Source organism: Coloeus monedula (genome assembly GCF_965178545.1).
Source record: "Coloeus monedula genome assembly, chromosome: 1".
Lineage (NCBI taxonomy): Eukaryota > Metazoa > Chordata > Aves > Passeriformes > Corvidae > Coloeus > Coloeus monedula.
In genome coordinates, this window is record NC_138781.1 from 62,980,198 (window position 1) to 62,993,747 (window position 13,550).

At 42.1% G+C, this 13,550-nt stretch overlaps 1 protein-coding gene across 1 annotated transcript in view; it reads left to right on the forward strand.

The window, feature by feature from the left end:
• Positions 1-7,119: 7,119 nt before the first annotated feature.
• The window catches only part of TGFBR1 (transforming growth factor beta receptor 1), a 34,952-nt gene continuing 28,521 nt past the window's right edge, over positions 7,120-13,550 (forward strand). The window contains exon 1 of the mRNA XM_082295473.1: positions 7,120-7,256. Coding sequence (XP_082151599.1) covers positions 7,169-7,256 — 88 coding nt within the window. The 5' untranslated portion in view covers positions 7,120-7,168. The remainder of the gene's footprint in view (positions 7,257-13,550) is intronic.

Below are 13,550 nucleotides of genomic sequence, written 5' to 3' on the forward strand. Positions count from 1 at the left end.
TAGAGATGCTCTAGTCTTTTGCCCTACTGAATTTTGAACATTAATTGGGCTCTTCATTTTCTGTCTTGTAATACAATCATTAATTTTGGCAAATTAGTCCCATGATCAGTTCCTGATCTTCGTTTAAAATGCTCTTTTTTTCCTTAATATTGTCCTCTCTTTAAATTAGGAATGTGTTTCTCCTGGGTTTTGGCAATGGTTGCCTTTAAACACCACTGACAGCAGCCAGTTGTGTTGTGCAGGTGTGGTGAAAATGCTTTTGCCACTACTATTCCAGAAGTTCTAGGCTATTAGTTTATCTAGAATTTTAATTTAACATGCTTAAATTCTCAAGAGAGACAGTTTCTTCAGCAATCTAGTATCCAGACTACTTAGACTTCTTGGGTAAAAGTCAGCCTTTGGAATTATACCCAAGGGATATGGCTGATGGAAAATGACTGCTGTAATAGAGAAACAGAATTCTGAGAAACAGAATGAAGTAAGTGATTGTTATTTGCAACCAGAAAATGTTGTTCAGGAGAATTTCCATGCTAATTCAGACCTGAAAACATAATGAGCTATCATTTCTGTATAGGTCCAGTGGCAAAAGTCTTCCCTCTTAACAATGCCACTTGGAAATGTAGATATAACCAAGGACTTATGCAATCTCAAAACTACATATTCTTGGAGAAAAGTTAGAAACTTAATAGCTCAAGAACTGGTAAAGGACAAAGTTCTACAAATGATTTCCACCATCTTTCTTGTCACTGTATAATTTGTCATTTTATTCAAACAGGTCTTTAGCCTATTTTTCTCTTTTTCAGTTTTTATTCCTGAGTAGGTACAAATTCCATTACCTATTTAAAGGAAAAAACACCTTTTTAAAATACATTACAGAAAATCTCCATACAGTTCTCTTGGGACTGCTCAAGGTACAGCACCTTTAGAGTGAACTCTAGCTATTGTTTGCAAATTAACAACTGAAAACTTACAGACAATATTGCTTAGAGAGACTACAGAAACAGGATTTTGAAACAACCTGGTAGAACCTGAACTGTGATAGAAAGTTTAATGCTATCACCTCAGGCAACATAGAGTCACATGCACTGAAGAATGAGTGGATGAGGAACACATATCAAGTCTAGAAAAGCTGCAGCAAAGCAAGGAATTCCTATAGCATGTGATAGAAGAATCTCTCTCTTATCTCATTTGCAATTTTAGGGAATTAAATATGATATTATTAATTTAAATTAATTAAATGGTTTTTTCTTGTCTCTTTTTTTATTTTATTTTTATTGAGTTTATACTCTACTGAATGAAATGCTGTTTCAACAACAAAGTGAAAGTTTTATTTAAAAACTTGGGGGTTTTTTAGGATAACTGATGCTTATTCCAAGTTGTGATCTAGATCCCCAAATCTAATTTTGAGGTCTTAGCAGCTTGTCACCCCAATTCCCACTTCCTACTCTAGTAAATTTCTTGTCTGCTATGAGCCTTTATTCCATGGAAGAAGTCAAACGTGTCAAACCCACAGGAAGCCTGTCTGCTGATGGGTACACAGAGAATTACAATAGGAAAACCTCATGATCTGTGTCTTGCTAGAAAGACGCTAACTTTTGGTAGGTTACACATGCTGCTCCTTCCCCACTCTAGGCAAAACTGAGTCTGGTCTCTGGAGGAAAATTACTTTCCTTGATAAGCAGAATGAAATAAATTATTACTTTCACTATCAAATTGGAATGAGTAGTGTCCAAACAGGTAACAGCTGTACCTCCACAGGAAAAAAAATCCTTTCTTAATCTGTGGCAAACTAGTTTAATAAGTGTATCCTTTGCTGTAGCTGTAGGTGAGATGTCCCTGCCATTTCAGCGTTACCAATGTTACAGAGTTACTTCAGCAATGTAAGGCCTTCAAACAGATAATGACGACCGGTCTCAAGTAATTTCCAGACATGGTTGATGTCAGCCTTTTTTCTTCTGGCAACCACTCCCTAAGCTACCCGGTCCTCCCTGCTGTGTTTAGCAGCATGTCTTGGACTATACAGTATTTCCCTACTTTCAGCATAAATCAGACCTCTCTGTAAGGAGACTTGCAGTCAACACTGCTCTCCTTGAATGGTTCATGCCTGATTTCAAGTGAAGTTGGATTAGTACACGTGTAGTAAAAAAGCTCAGCAGCTGATGGACTCTACAAGCTGGAATGAAACACCAAGTCTAAGGGGTTTAATTGTCATCACTGAGATCTGCTTAGAGAGCTTAGGACACTGTAACATGTTCACAAACCCATTATCTGTGTAATAAGGTGGTGCTAGCTGCAGGGATCAAGCAGCTGTGTGCTGATGTGGTGCATTTCTGGGCCACACAGTTCAAAACTCTGGGGTATGGAGTGTTCCACAGCAAAAAGGGCTTCAAATGTCTTAAAGCTTTAACTGGCCTTCTGGTAAAGAAGATGATTAACTGAGTGTTCAATAACTAAGATCTTGCAGTATTTAGTTTTGGAAACATTGATGAGTCAAATCAGGCAATGTTTATAAGGGTTATAAAATGAGTAATTCTGAATGTTTCATGAAGCAGTGACTTCAGAAAAGTGATTCCTTTTGCTTGTCTCTGACAGAGAAAGGTCACAGACCTTTGTGAAACTTTCTGGTTTGTGTTCTTACAGAAACTGCACACTAATAAGCACTTTGATATTTTCTGTTCCAGTTTGAGTAAAACTGCTTGGAAAAATCAAGGACTAGGTGGGGAGGGCAATGTTGGGGTTTTTTCAATAAGTTATTCTATTTTGGTAAATGTTATACATTCAGTACTTTTCCTCTTGCTGAATTCCTTGGTGAAAGTAATTTGTAAATATCATGATGTACTGAATAGTTCTTCCAAATAAACAAACGTAACATTTAGCTAATTACCATGGACAGAAAACTGTAAAAATTGAAGTTTTGCAATACCTTTGTTTTTTATTGCTTTAGCACTAGTTGTGTATACACTGTTGGTGAGAGAAAGACTGTTTTATTACCCTAATACAGTACCTCTTACACTAAAAGACTAATAAACTTTTAGTCATCAAAATTAATACTATTTCCTATCATACTTCCATATATTTTCAGTTTAAATCTAAAAAAATACATTTATTGGTGTCCATTTTTGGAACTAAATCAGCTTCTAATGCAAGAACATTCATATTCTTGATCTTTCTCAAATACTAAGCTATAGAATAAGTTGGTTTGTATAATTGTCTATCTCACCACCTGTCCCTTTCCAAAATGTCTTTTATTTCAATGCCCTACATAGTTTCTTACTTTGTGGAGGTTTTGCAGTACAGAGTTCCATTTGAACTTTTCATGCAGCTGCAATTCTTTTGTTTTACATCTTCCAGGAAAAAAAAAAAGTTTAAGTAGTGTGCATACACTGACAATAATTCTCACAAGAAAGAAAACTAGCACTAAGTAAAGATTAATTGTTTCATTCTCTCTCCCTGTGGGTGCTGTGCATGTGTATGACTGTCACATTCTAGAACAGAAGAAAGAAATTAATCGGTGTTTAAATTGCAGATATTCCCTGTGTAATAACCTGATTTACTCAATCTAAAAAAGCAAGAATTTTTCAAATACGTCCAACCAATTTGATGATTTAAACAAACCTCATAAATCCAGATAGGTTGGTTTTCTGTGTCATCTTGCTTTGTGTTCTGCCATGTGTTAAAAAAAAAAAAAAAAAAAAAAGATTATTTTTGTTGCATATTTCTGTAATTGGAATGTAATTATATCATAAATTAATTAATTTATTAGAAAAATTAGGCCAGGAAGAAGGGGGGGGTTGCCTGTTCTAAATATATGTTCGCTGATGACATTATTTCCATCCTCAGTAAGCACTGACGATTCAAGTAGGTAAGAAGTGCTTTTAAGGATTCCTTCACAGGAAATAGTGAAAAATGATATTTAATTAATCCAGTTAAAATGCCATAAAAATGCAATGGTCATGTATTGCTTTCTATTGAACTGGGCAAATTTGTACAGTGAAATTGTTTTCTTGCTATTTTGGCAGGAAAAAGCGAAGCAGTTATTGTAATTTTGAAGAATCTGTAATCACAGAATAGTTATTTTCTTCTTGAACAAAATGTCACTTTACAGAAAGGCATATCTTGGTAACTGTTTTACTGACTGTGTCATTGTCTCACTTAGCCTCACTTGACTAACTAGCATGTTTAAGGATGAAAATAACTAGATGCAGGCATCAAGATCTCATTTTCTTTGGATTGGCATTAGATTTGTTTGTAGGCATAGGGAGGAACCAATTATTTAAATCTTTTCAGGCCATCATTTTTATTTTGTAATTTTTACTTAACTGCTCCATTTTGTATAGCAAAAAAAAAAAGGCAGATTTTATTGTAACCAAACAGGACATGTAACATGAACTACTTTGCATTCCAACCAGTGAATCTAAATTCCTTTCCTATAACCCTCCTAAAGATGCCAGGTATTGCCCAGATGAGCAAACTCCCTGCTGCACCAAAAGCAGTTACGAAGCTCATAAAAAGGAATGGGAAGACCTAAATGTTGGAAAAGGGGAATTGACAGCAGAAGTAACAGTGGGAGAAAGATGGTGGAAAAACACCAGGATGCATCTTACAGTGACAAGGGGGAGCTAATGGAGGAAGGTGCCAACAAGAACAAGACCCAAATGTCTACTACAGCCCATTGAATATCAAGAGTCTGAATCATAACCAGAAGTTCTTAGACCCCACCTTAATCAAGACCAGAAGCTGCAGCCCTAAGAATCTGGACACATGGAAGCATAGCAAGAAAAGGAGAGATTTTGGACATGCCGAACCCATTTCGGTAGCTTTGCTTCTGGCCCATGTTTACTTTGGCTTTTAAATCTAATATACACAAGATCAGAGAGAGGTACCCAGGCATCAGGACAAGGCACGACACAATTTTAGGTGTTTCTTCTGTAGTGGTCTTTACCTCGTGTGATAGGAAAGAAGAGTGAGACCTGGCAAAAAAATATTCCCTTTGTAGTGACACTATTTGGAAGTGACCTGAATCCATCTTAGTTGATGAGTTGCTACCTGCAAGTTATTGATTTATTTTAATTTTTCTGTGTCTGTCAGCCAAATGTCACTCAGGATGTTAATTCAAAATATTCCCCATAGGACTGAACTGGGAGCCCTGAAAAAATCATCCACCATGCTCTGCTTACTGCTCCCTGCCTTCCTTCAGAGATACAGTCTGTGACCCATCCTTAAAACCAGGAGATCTGCCATGGGGAAATGAATATTGGATTTTTTCCCCCCTGAGCATATAACTTTCTCAGCTTATAGTTTCAATGCCCCATATGAATTTAAAAAGTGTCTTGGGATTTGAGCAATTTTAACACTGCTTCAGTATTTCTTTCTAAAGCTAATATATTTATTTGAGGATTAGCCCTCTAAATATTTCTACGTATGGATAACTAAGAATATGTTTGCCTGGTGTTGTCAGCTTCAGTAGTTCATTACAGCATGAATCTATATCAAATCCAGACATTTGGTCCAATATCTGTCACGAAGTGCATGTCATTAAAATGTTATTTTGCAAGAGAAAATATAACTAGAATCTGTTTATGTATGACATGTTGTTCAGGGAGAAAGGGAAAGAGAATTAATATTTACCTCACTTTGAACAGTTATAGTATCAAGATTCTTATCCAGGTGAAGAGTACTGTAGGAGAAACAAGACTTTATAAAAGCAGTGTTGGTTGAAAAAGTGCAAGTAAAAAGGAGGCAGGAGATCAGTGTGCCATGTGGTGCTGGGGAGTGTGGAGGGTGCTGTCCTGGACACTGTGAACTGGGAAGGCACCATCTGGCAGGAACAGTACACGGGGCTTGCAAGAACGACTGCAAGTAACGTGGAAAAACACCCGTGATCTGCGTGACTTGGCCTGTGATGGGAGGGTCACACTGCAAGCAAAACAAGCAACAAAAGGAGTAGAAAAGCATATGCTGAGGGACTCTGAACTGATCCAGGATCCAGACGCAACAGTCAGGTAATGGAGCTGAGGGGTGGGATGGATCAGGTAACTGCTGGGAGAGTGGTTACTTGATCCCAAGAGGGAAGGAGAGCCTGTCCTGCTCTGCCACCCATGCAAAGCTAATAAAGCTGTGGATAGAAGTAACAACCTTAGTCACGGTAATTTTCTTCACGAGGTGGATCCCAGTTGCCCCAGGTTTTAAGATTCAGGTATTGCCTCAGACGGGTATTTGGACTGCGCGAGTTTGCTTCCCGATTCCCAGTTAACTCCTGAAGTTAGGTGCCGACTGTGCAATAAGCTGGGCGCTGCACCCGTGCCTGGCACCGCTCTTTCGTCGCACGGGGACAAAGCCTGTGGGCTCAGCGCTGTGGCTCCCGCTGCTGCGGGAGAGCAAACCCTCCGCTCCGGGACGGCGGAGCGGCTGCAGGACTGGCCGCGGGAGCGCCGGGCTTTTCCGTGCGACCGGGAGCTGGCACGTGCGCGGGAGCGCAGGGCGCGGGGCAGGAGCTGCCGCTGCCCGTGCGCTGCAGCCCCCGCCCGGCCGGCGGCCCCGCAGGGACCGGCCCGGGGCTCCGCACGCTCCCCCCGCCCGTCTGCAGCGCCTCCCGAGAGGAGCAATTCCTCCGCTACCGCTCTTTTCTGCAGCTCCCAAGGCAACTCGAGGGCTGCTCACATGCTCCCGCACCTCCCCTCCAGCGGCGCCGGTGCCCCCGCGGCTCCGCACGCAGTGCCGCCAGCGGGTCCCTCCCCGCCGCTGGCAGCGCCTCAGCCGCTCGCCCAAGCACACTCGCAGCGCCCGGGCGCGCGGGGAAGCTCCATGCCCACTGCCCAAGTCCCTCCGGGATCCGCACCGAGGGGACGGAGCGGCCGCTCTCCCGCCGGGACAGCCCCGGTCTGGCCTCAGCCCCCCCGGGAGGGGGCGCCGCCAACCCACCCGCGGCCGCGCGGGTCGCGCCCCGCTCCCGCCGCCTGTTGTTGTCGGGGCTGCCCGCGGCCGCCGGGGGGCGGGGCCGGGGCGCGGCGACCAATCAGGTGGCGCCGCCGCCGCCGCGTCGGTGGCATTCGCGGCCGGAGCGGGCCGGGAGGGCGCACGCAGCGCGAGCGCCGCGCCGGTCCCTGGGCGGGCGGAGCGGGCGCGCGTCGCGAGGCGGTTCCCGGCTCCGGGGAGTCGCGGCCGGGACATGGCGGCGGCCGCTCGGCGGCCGCGGCGGCGTCCCTGGGCCCTGCTGTGCCTGGCTGTGGCCGCGCTGCTCTGCCCTGCGGCGGGCGGTGAGTGCGCGCGGGGCCGGGGTGGGGCGGGAGCAGAGGGAGGCGGCGGGCGCGGCGGTAGCGCCCGGGGTGGGGGTGTGGGGGTGGCTGAGGAGAGCGGCGGGGGGTGGCGGGTCCCCGCCGGTTCCTTTCAACAACATGGCGGAGGGGCCGGCTGGGGCGGAGTCACCTCCCCCCCCCCATCCCCGGTGTCCGAGCCCGGCGGGGACCGCTCGGCCCTTTGTTGGCCGAGCGCGGCGGCAGCTCCGCGGGAGGGGCGGTGGGGAGGGCTCCCTTTGGCCCCCGCCGCTACTTCCTCGCCCCCGCCAAGCAGCGCTTCGGGCGGTGTCTGCCCGGGGTAACTTTGTGTCCCGATGTCTTCCCGGGCGGGTGCGTGTCGCCGTGGCTCGCGAAGGCAACTTAGTTACCGCTACCGGAGCTCCCCAGTCTATCCGTCCGCCCCTCCCTGCGGAGCCCCTGAGAGCCCCCCGGCTCCCGGGCGGGGTGCGCCGGCAGCGGGAGGAGCGGCAGCCCCCGGGCCGCGGCAGGGCGCTCGCAGCGGTGCCGCCGGGAGGAGCGGCCGGTACAGAGACGTGTTGAATGTCCCACGTCGCGGAGGTGACATGGGGCTGGCCCCGCTCCGCTGCACGTCACAGCACCGTGTGCTGCTGTCGCGGTGGTGGGGGGACAGGTGAACTTTGGGTCCTACACCCCCTCGCCTCTGTGCTGGATGGGGACCGAGCCGCGTGGAAATGAAATCTTTGGGTGCATATTTATACAGTGAAACGGTTTTGTTCCTCCAGCCTTCTGTACCTGTGCTTTTTTGCCAGAGAGGTTTGGTATTAGAGCTGTACTGTTGCAGAGCTAGTGCATGAAACAAGAGTGCTTAACAGCATTCATAAATGCAAGATCTGGATAGTTTTCTTTTTTCCTTTTTGGGTTTGGTGTTTTTTTTGGTTTTTTTTAATGCGCATGTTGTTCTGTGGTTAGCAGTTTGGGACATATGGCCTAATGCGGTATACAGGTGTTGCCCTACCCGAATTGATGTGGGCTTCAGTTTCATCTGTACTAAGTTAGATGTTGAAATCTGCATTTTATAATCAGTTCACTTCTTAAATTCTTCTGTAGCTGGATTGCATATTGCTTTGGATTTTAAAGAGGAAGTGGAGAAGCACAACTTCTTCAGTTACAGCTTTGAGACATCCCTCAGTCTGGATCTATACCATGCTGTTCATAATTCAATCTCAAATGGTACTCATGCTGAAAAAGAAAAGTTACTTAAAGCATTTTAAAATATTTAAGTTTAAAAAATTAAAGTTACTTAAAGCATAACTTGCTATACTAAAATGTGGTGTTAATCACCCATTCTCTTATTGAAGATGATAGAAGTTCTCTGATGTGGAAACAGTGAAATAAGCTTAAGTTACCCATGGGTTGTTCTTGTGTTCTTGAAAAGGTGCAGCAGACTTTAATAATTTAAAGCTTTCTTATGTAACACAATCAATTTAGATGTTAAAGGAAGTTTTAGCTCAATTTGAACTTTTTCCCTTTTAATGCCTCTCATCAATCAACAGTTTCCCTGTTTTCATGACTTAATCTGAGGCATGAAATTAAGGTCTAAAAGCTTTGTGTAAAAACAAGGCAACAGACTTCCATACAAAACCTTATGGATGGAAGTGGTGGTGTGCTACCTTTTGATTTTAAAAAAAGAGAAATCCTCTCTGTTCAACGGAATGAGAAATCCAGGGTTCCAGATCCATAACTCTTCCAGAGGCCCTGGTATGGGTAAGGCAGTTAATTTGCCTGAACTTTGTGGTCTAAGTTGATGAAGTAGTTTGAGGTGTGATTTGGCTACTGGTACTTAGTGTTCTTGTTGGGGGTTGACAGAAGTTGGGCATTTTCTGATTGCCTCTGCTGGGGCTGTTCTGCAATGTGCTGATGTTACTGTGTGGATGAGTCGTCTTGTGATATGGTTTATATGGAGATCAGGCATGTAATGAATCCCAGCAGCTAGCTGAACAGTCGAACAGCCCTAATTTGTAAGACAGAGTCTGAAAATAAGCTTTCTGTTTTTCACTGTGTAGGCCATAGTCTTTAGTGTTCCGAAGTTCTGGGGAGTCACCACTTGGAAACTCTTGTATTCAGACGGTTGCTTCTTACTGGAAATAAAGATAGCAATCTGATTAATATGGTGGAATTAATTTAAAAGTACAAGTAAAGATCTTCCTGTTTTCATAATGCTAGTAAAATTATTATCTGGGCTTTTAATTTTAGCTTTCTTCTGTTAGTTTCGGTTTTTTAAAGCATACACTTCTACGAAAGATAGCAGAAACAAATTGTTACTGTAACAGCTCTAAGAGGCATGAACGTATCTCTGGGTAGTGTTTTGGATAGAGCGCAAGAAAACGGAAAGTTCCATTTGGCACCTACACTGCAGAGAATATAACATCACTTTTTTGAAGCTGGGATTTTACACAAGGTTTTATCATTACTTGCAAGTTGAGGGTAGGGCCTTAATAAAGTAGTTTGCCTCTTTTCTTGAGTGCATTACTTTGGTTGACAAGACCTGCTGTTTGCACTGGAAGTTTTGCTTAAGATGGATGAAATGTACGTGAAAGTTTTCCTGAAAACTTGATACCCAGTGCTGTTTCTTTACAACAGTGAAGCTTAATTAGAGCCTTTGTGAGAAGAATGTGTTAGTGAAGGTCATGAACTATTGTGGTTTTAAAAACTGTACCTATGTCCCAGATATTTTAAGACCTAAACCTTTTTGTATCTTGAGCTAAAAGAGTTCAGAGATGAGTCAAGTGTATTGTTTGAAGGGATTGTCTGAATTACAGACTCAGAAGCTGACATTTGCTCTGTTATGTATTATGCTTTTTTTCCTTTGGCAAATTTTATTGGACAAGGAAAAAAACTACCAGTGAACATTACAGGCCTCTCGCTCATCTCCCCAAAAATCTGTTATTGTCTCTTGCACATCACAGCCTTCCTCCTTTATCCCTTGAACCTTTGCATCTTGTGGAACCAAGAGTTGTGCTTGTTCTTCTGATGAAGTTCTACTTTCTGGTGAAATTTTTGTTTCAAAAATTGTATTTTCCATGGAGGAAGGGTTATAATATCACAAGAAAAATATCTTTTTCAGCAAAGTGTTGCTTTTTGGAGGCTGAGACTATTTGTCTTTTTAAAATTTGTAAAGCAAAGACATATCATTAAATAAAGTATTAATAATACGAAATTGTTAATTGTTTGTAGTAAGATGTGAGTTTGAGGTTTTTTAGAGCATGTCAAAAGTTTTAACTTCTGTACTGCTCCTTGGAAGACAATGTCTCACCTTACAATTTCCAACTAAAAATTCTTTGGCCGAAGGTGGTGTTCTGCACTAAACTGTCTGGTTGAAGTAATGATGCAAGATGTTAACAAATGTTACATAGTGATTCATAGCATTTTATGTAACTAAAAAACAGTCTTTCTGCAATTTTCTTTCTTCAGAAAGACAGCAGATGCAAAAAAAAATTGTTTCAGTAGGTAACAGTCTGGTTTTGATACAGACTTGTAAAAATTAAGTGGCTAGAGTGTACTTAATTCTCTGTTCATATTTTGTATATAGTATTAATATCTGGGCTCCTGGGAACCAGCTAATTTTAAGTCTTGTCAAGCTGCATAGTTTCAGGGCCTCATTTATGCTTCCAGATTGCTTTACCCTCACTGGGGGCTTTCCAGACTGCAGCACTCATGCAAGAGAGACTTGGTAAAGGGAAAGCAAAACTGTCAAACTCAAGAGTCTGAGCAATTACACTAGTAATGATATTCAACACAGAAGGTAATCTTGTGATATGAGATATGAGAAATATGCTGTTGATAACTTGTATGACATGATAATGGCATCGTGCACACACCCCCACTTTCACAACAGCATTGTCTCACTGTTTCTGTTAGGGTAGTCAGTCTCAAAAAGCAGGAATGACTATGTAGAATGGTAACGGCGCAGTGACAAAATGCAATACACAAGGAACTAGATTGCTATGTTGACCTAATTTCTGCTCTTGGCTATGTCCCTGGTTGTCTGTATGACTTCCAGTGCATTTGTTTAGCTGTTTGTACTGTTGTTTCCCCAGCCTTGTATCACTTAAGCGTGAACTTTCATAGTCGGTAGTGGAGCTTCATGCTAGTGGTTCCATCCAAAAACTGTTGTAATAATTTAAAAAACAAGCAAATGAAAAACAAACAAAAAAAAACAGTTCTCTGCCATGGACAGACTTGATTGAAAAACTTCTTTTCTCTTGAATAGTTTCGAAAGTACTTTTTGTGGTAGTAGATTTAAATGGTGTTTACCAAATGCATTGAGATGTATTTTACCTGAAAGATTACTGGCTCTGGAAGATCAGCTTACACCAGAGTTGTTAATTTCTCATCCCTTTCTGTTATCAACCCATTCTAGAAATGTATGTATTCATTAAAGTGAACTTGGAGATCTGGTTTCTGTCTGAGTTTTTTTAAATTACTGTAACACTTCTTTGAGAAGAACAGAGACTAGTTGGACAAAAAGCAAAAATTTCTGTCTCCAAGAGGACAACAGTATGGGGTTGCTGAATTAGTTTACCTGTTAATAAAACATGGAAATTCTACTGTTACCTGCTCAAGTTGGAAGGCATGAAGAACTGTTAAGTGGCCAGAGTAGGAAGGGGGGCTAAAGCATTTTTAACGAGTTGGTTTTTTTATTTTGAGTGCGTCCCCACTAGAGAGCAGCAAAAACCTGCATTCCTAGAAGCTTTGCTATTCAGCTGATTACGCATTGTTTTCCCGTCTTATCAGAGGGGGAGAGTAGCTTCAGAAGGAAGTAGTGATTTATTTGTGCCGAGGAAATCATTCTGTTGTGTGTGACAGTAAACTGTGCCTTGGAAGGAGACGAGAAGATAGTGCAATTTGATAAAATTTACACTTTTGTTCTGGTTTGATGCCGCTAAGTGGAAATTCTGTAGCAAAAGAGAGGTGGGAGCAATGTGAATGAGGAAGATGGGGCACAAAATGCTTTATTTAGTCATGGTTGGAACAGTGTGTTTCTACAGCTTCACAAGACCAGGAAGATGAATAAGTGTAACAAGGTCAACCCAAACGTAATTTTTCACTTCAAATAACTTGGCCTCTGCACAGTACCTCAATGTAAATATATCTCACTGAATATCTGTCTCTTGCTGTAGGCATTCAGATTCATGTGCAGTTGTGATGAGCCACAATTACTGTTTAAATAGAAAAAAAAAGTCATGGATGAAACAAGGGAAATAAAGGTGTACTCATTTAAAAAGTTGAAAGAAAGTGTGTGTAAATATTTTAGGAATTTTAAAAATGGTTTTAATAGATTAAGAAATAATTTGTTCAGGTGTAAATTACCAAAGGCACAGCAACAGGAAAATAAATGTTAAATGTTCTTGTAGTTAAACACTGGATAATAAGACTTTCCTTACTTCACTGATGAGGCAGGGAGAGACGTGAGGGGGAAATTGCATCTTCAAAAGGTGCGGTGTTAGGATTTACATTCCTGAATGCCAGTTCTCATTTCATCTACCTTCTAATCGTTTTTTTCAATAATCTTCATAGTAAAAAAATAATTTTGTAATCCTATTAGTAGGGTTTTTTCCTCCCTTTTTCTGACTTCTCTGTGTGCTGGTGAATCTCTCTGAAACAGGGTTATCTTTCTATAATGGATCCTAAGAATTTTATCAAATCTTTTCAGTAACAGTAGAAGATTGGCAATGATTTGGTTTGATTCAAAATCTTGGGGGAAGGGGTGTTTTAAGAGAATGTTTCTCAGAAGTCAAACTTTGAGATGACATACGTATATGTATTGAGATCGGATTGCTGTTTATTTAAATCCATGATAGAGAGGGGTGTATAATCCAAGGCAATTCATGTGGTTATATTAAACTCGTGAATTTAAGTGAAATGTCAGATTTCAGATTTTGAGAACCTTTTGTTTGCCACCTGTTAATCCTCCTCCTTTTGGTGTGAGTTTTGTATGTAGCTTTGAAAGAGACTTTTTTATGGCTCAGGACATTTTTTGGTCTTTGATCATAAATGTTTAAGATTTTAAATTTGTCAAAGTTTCTGTGCTTTAATGTTTCTGTGTGCACATACACAAGTTCTAGGCCAGCTTTTGCTCTTCACAGTTGAACAAGTGGACTTAGGGTGTATTGATACTTTCATTGTTGCCACTGCACCATTTTCTGCATGTCTTTGGTGTTGTAAATGCAGGAAGGAGTGGAGAAAGAAATTAGAAGTAGTAGTCTTCCTTCTCCAAGAACTTCTGCAATGTAA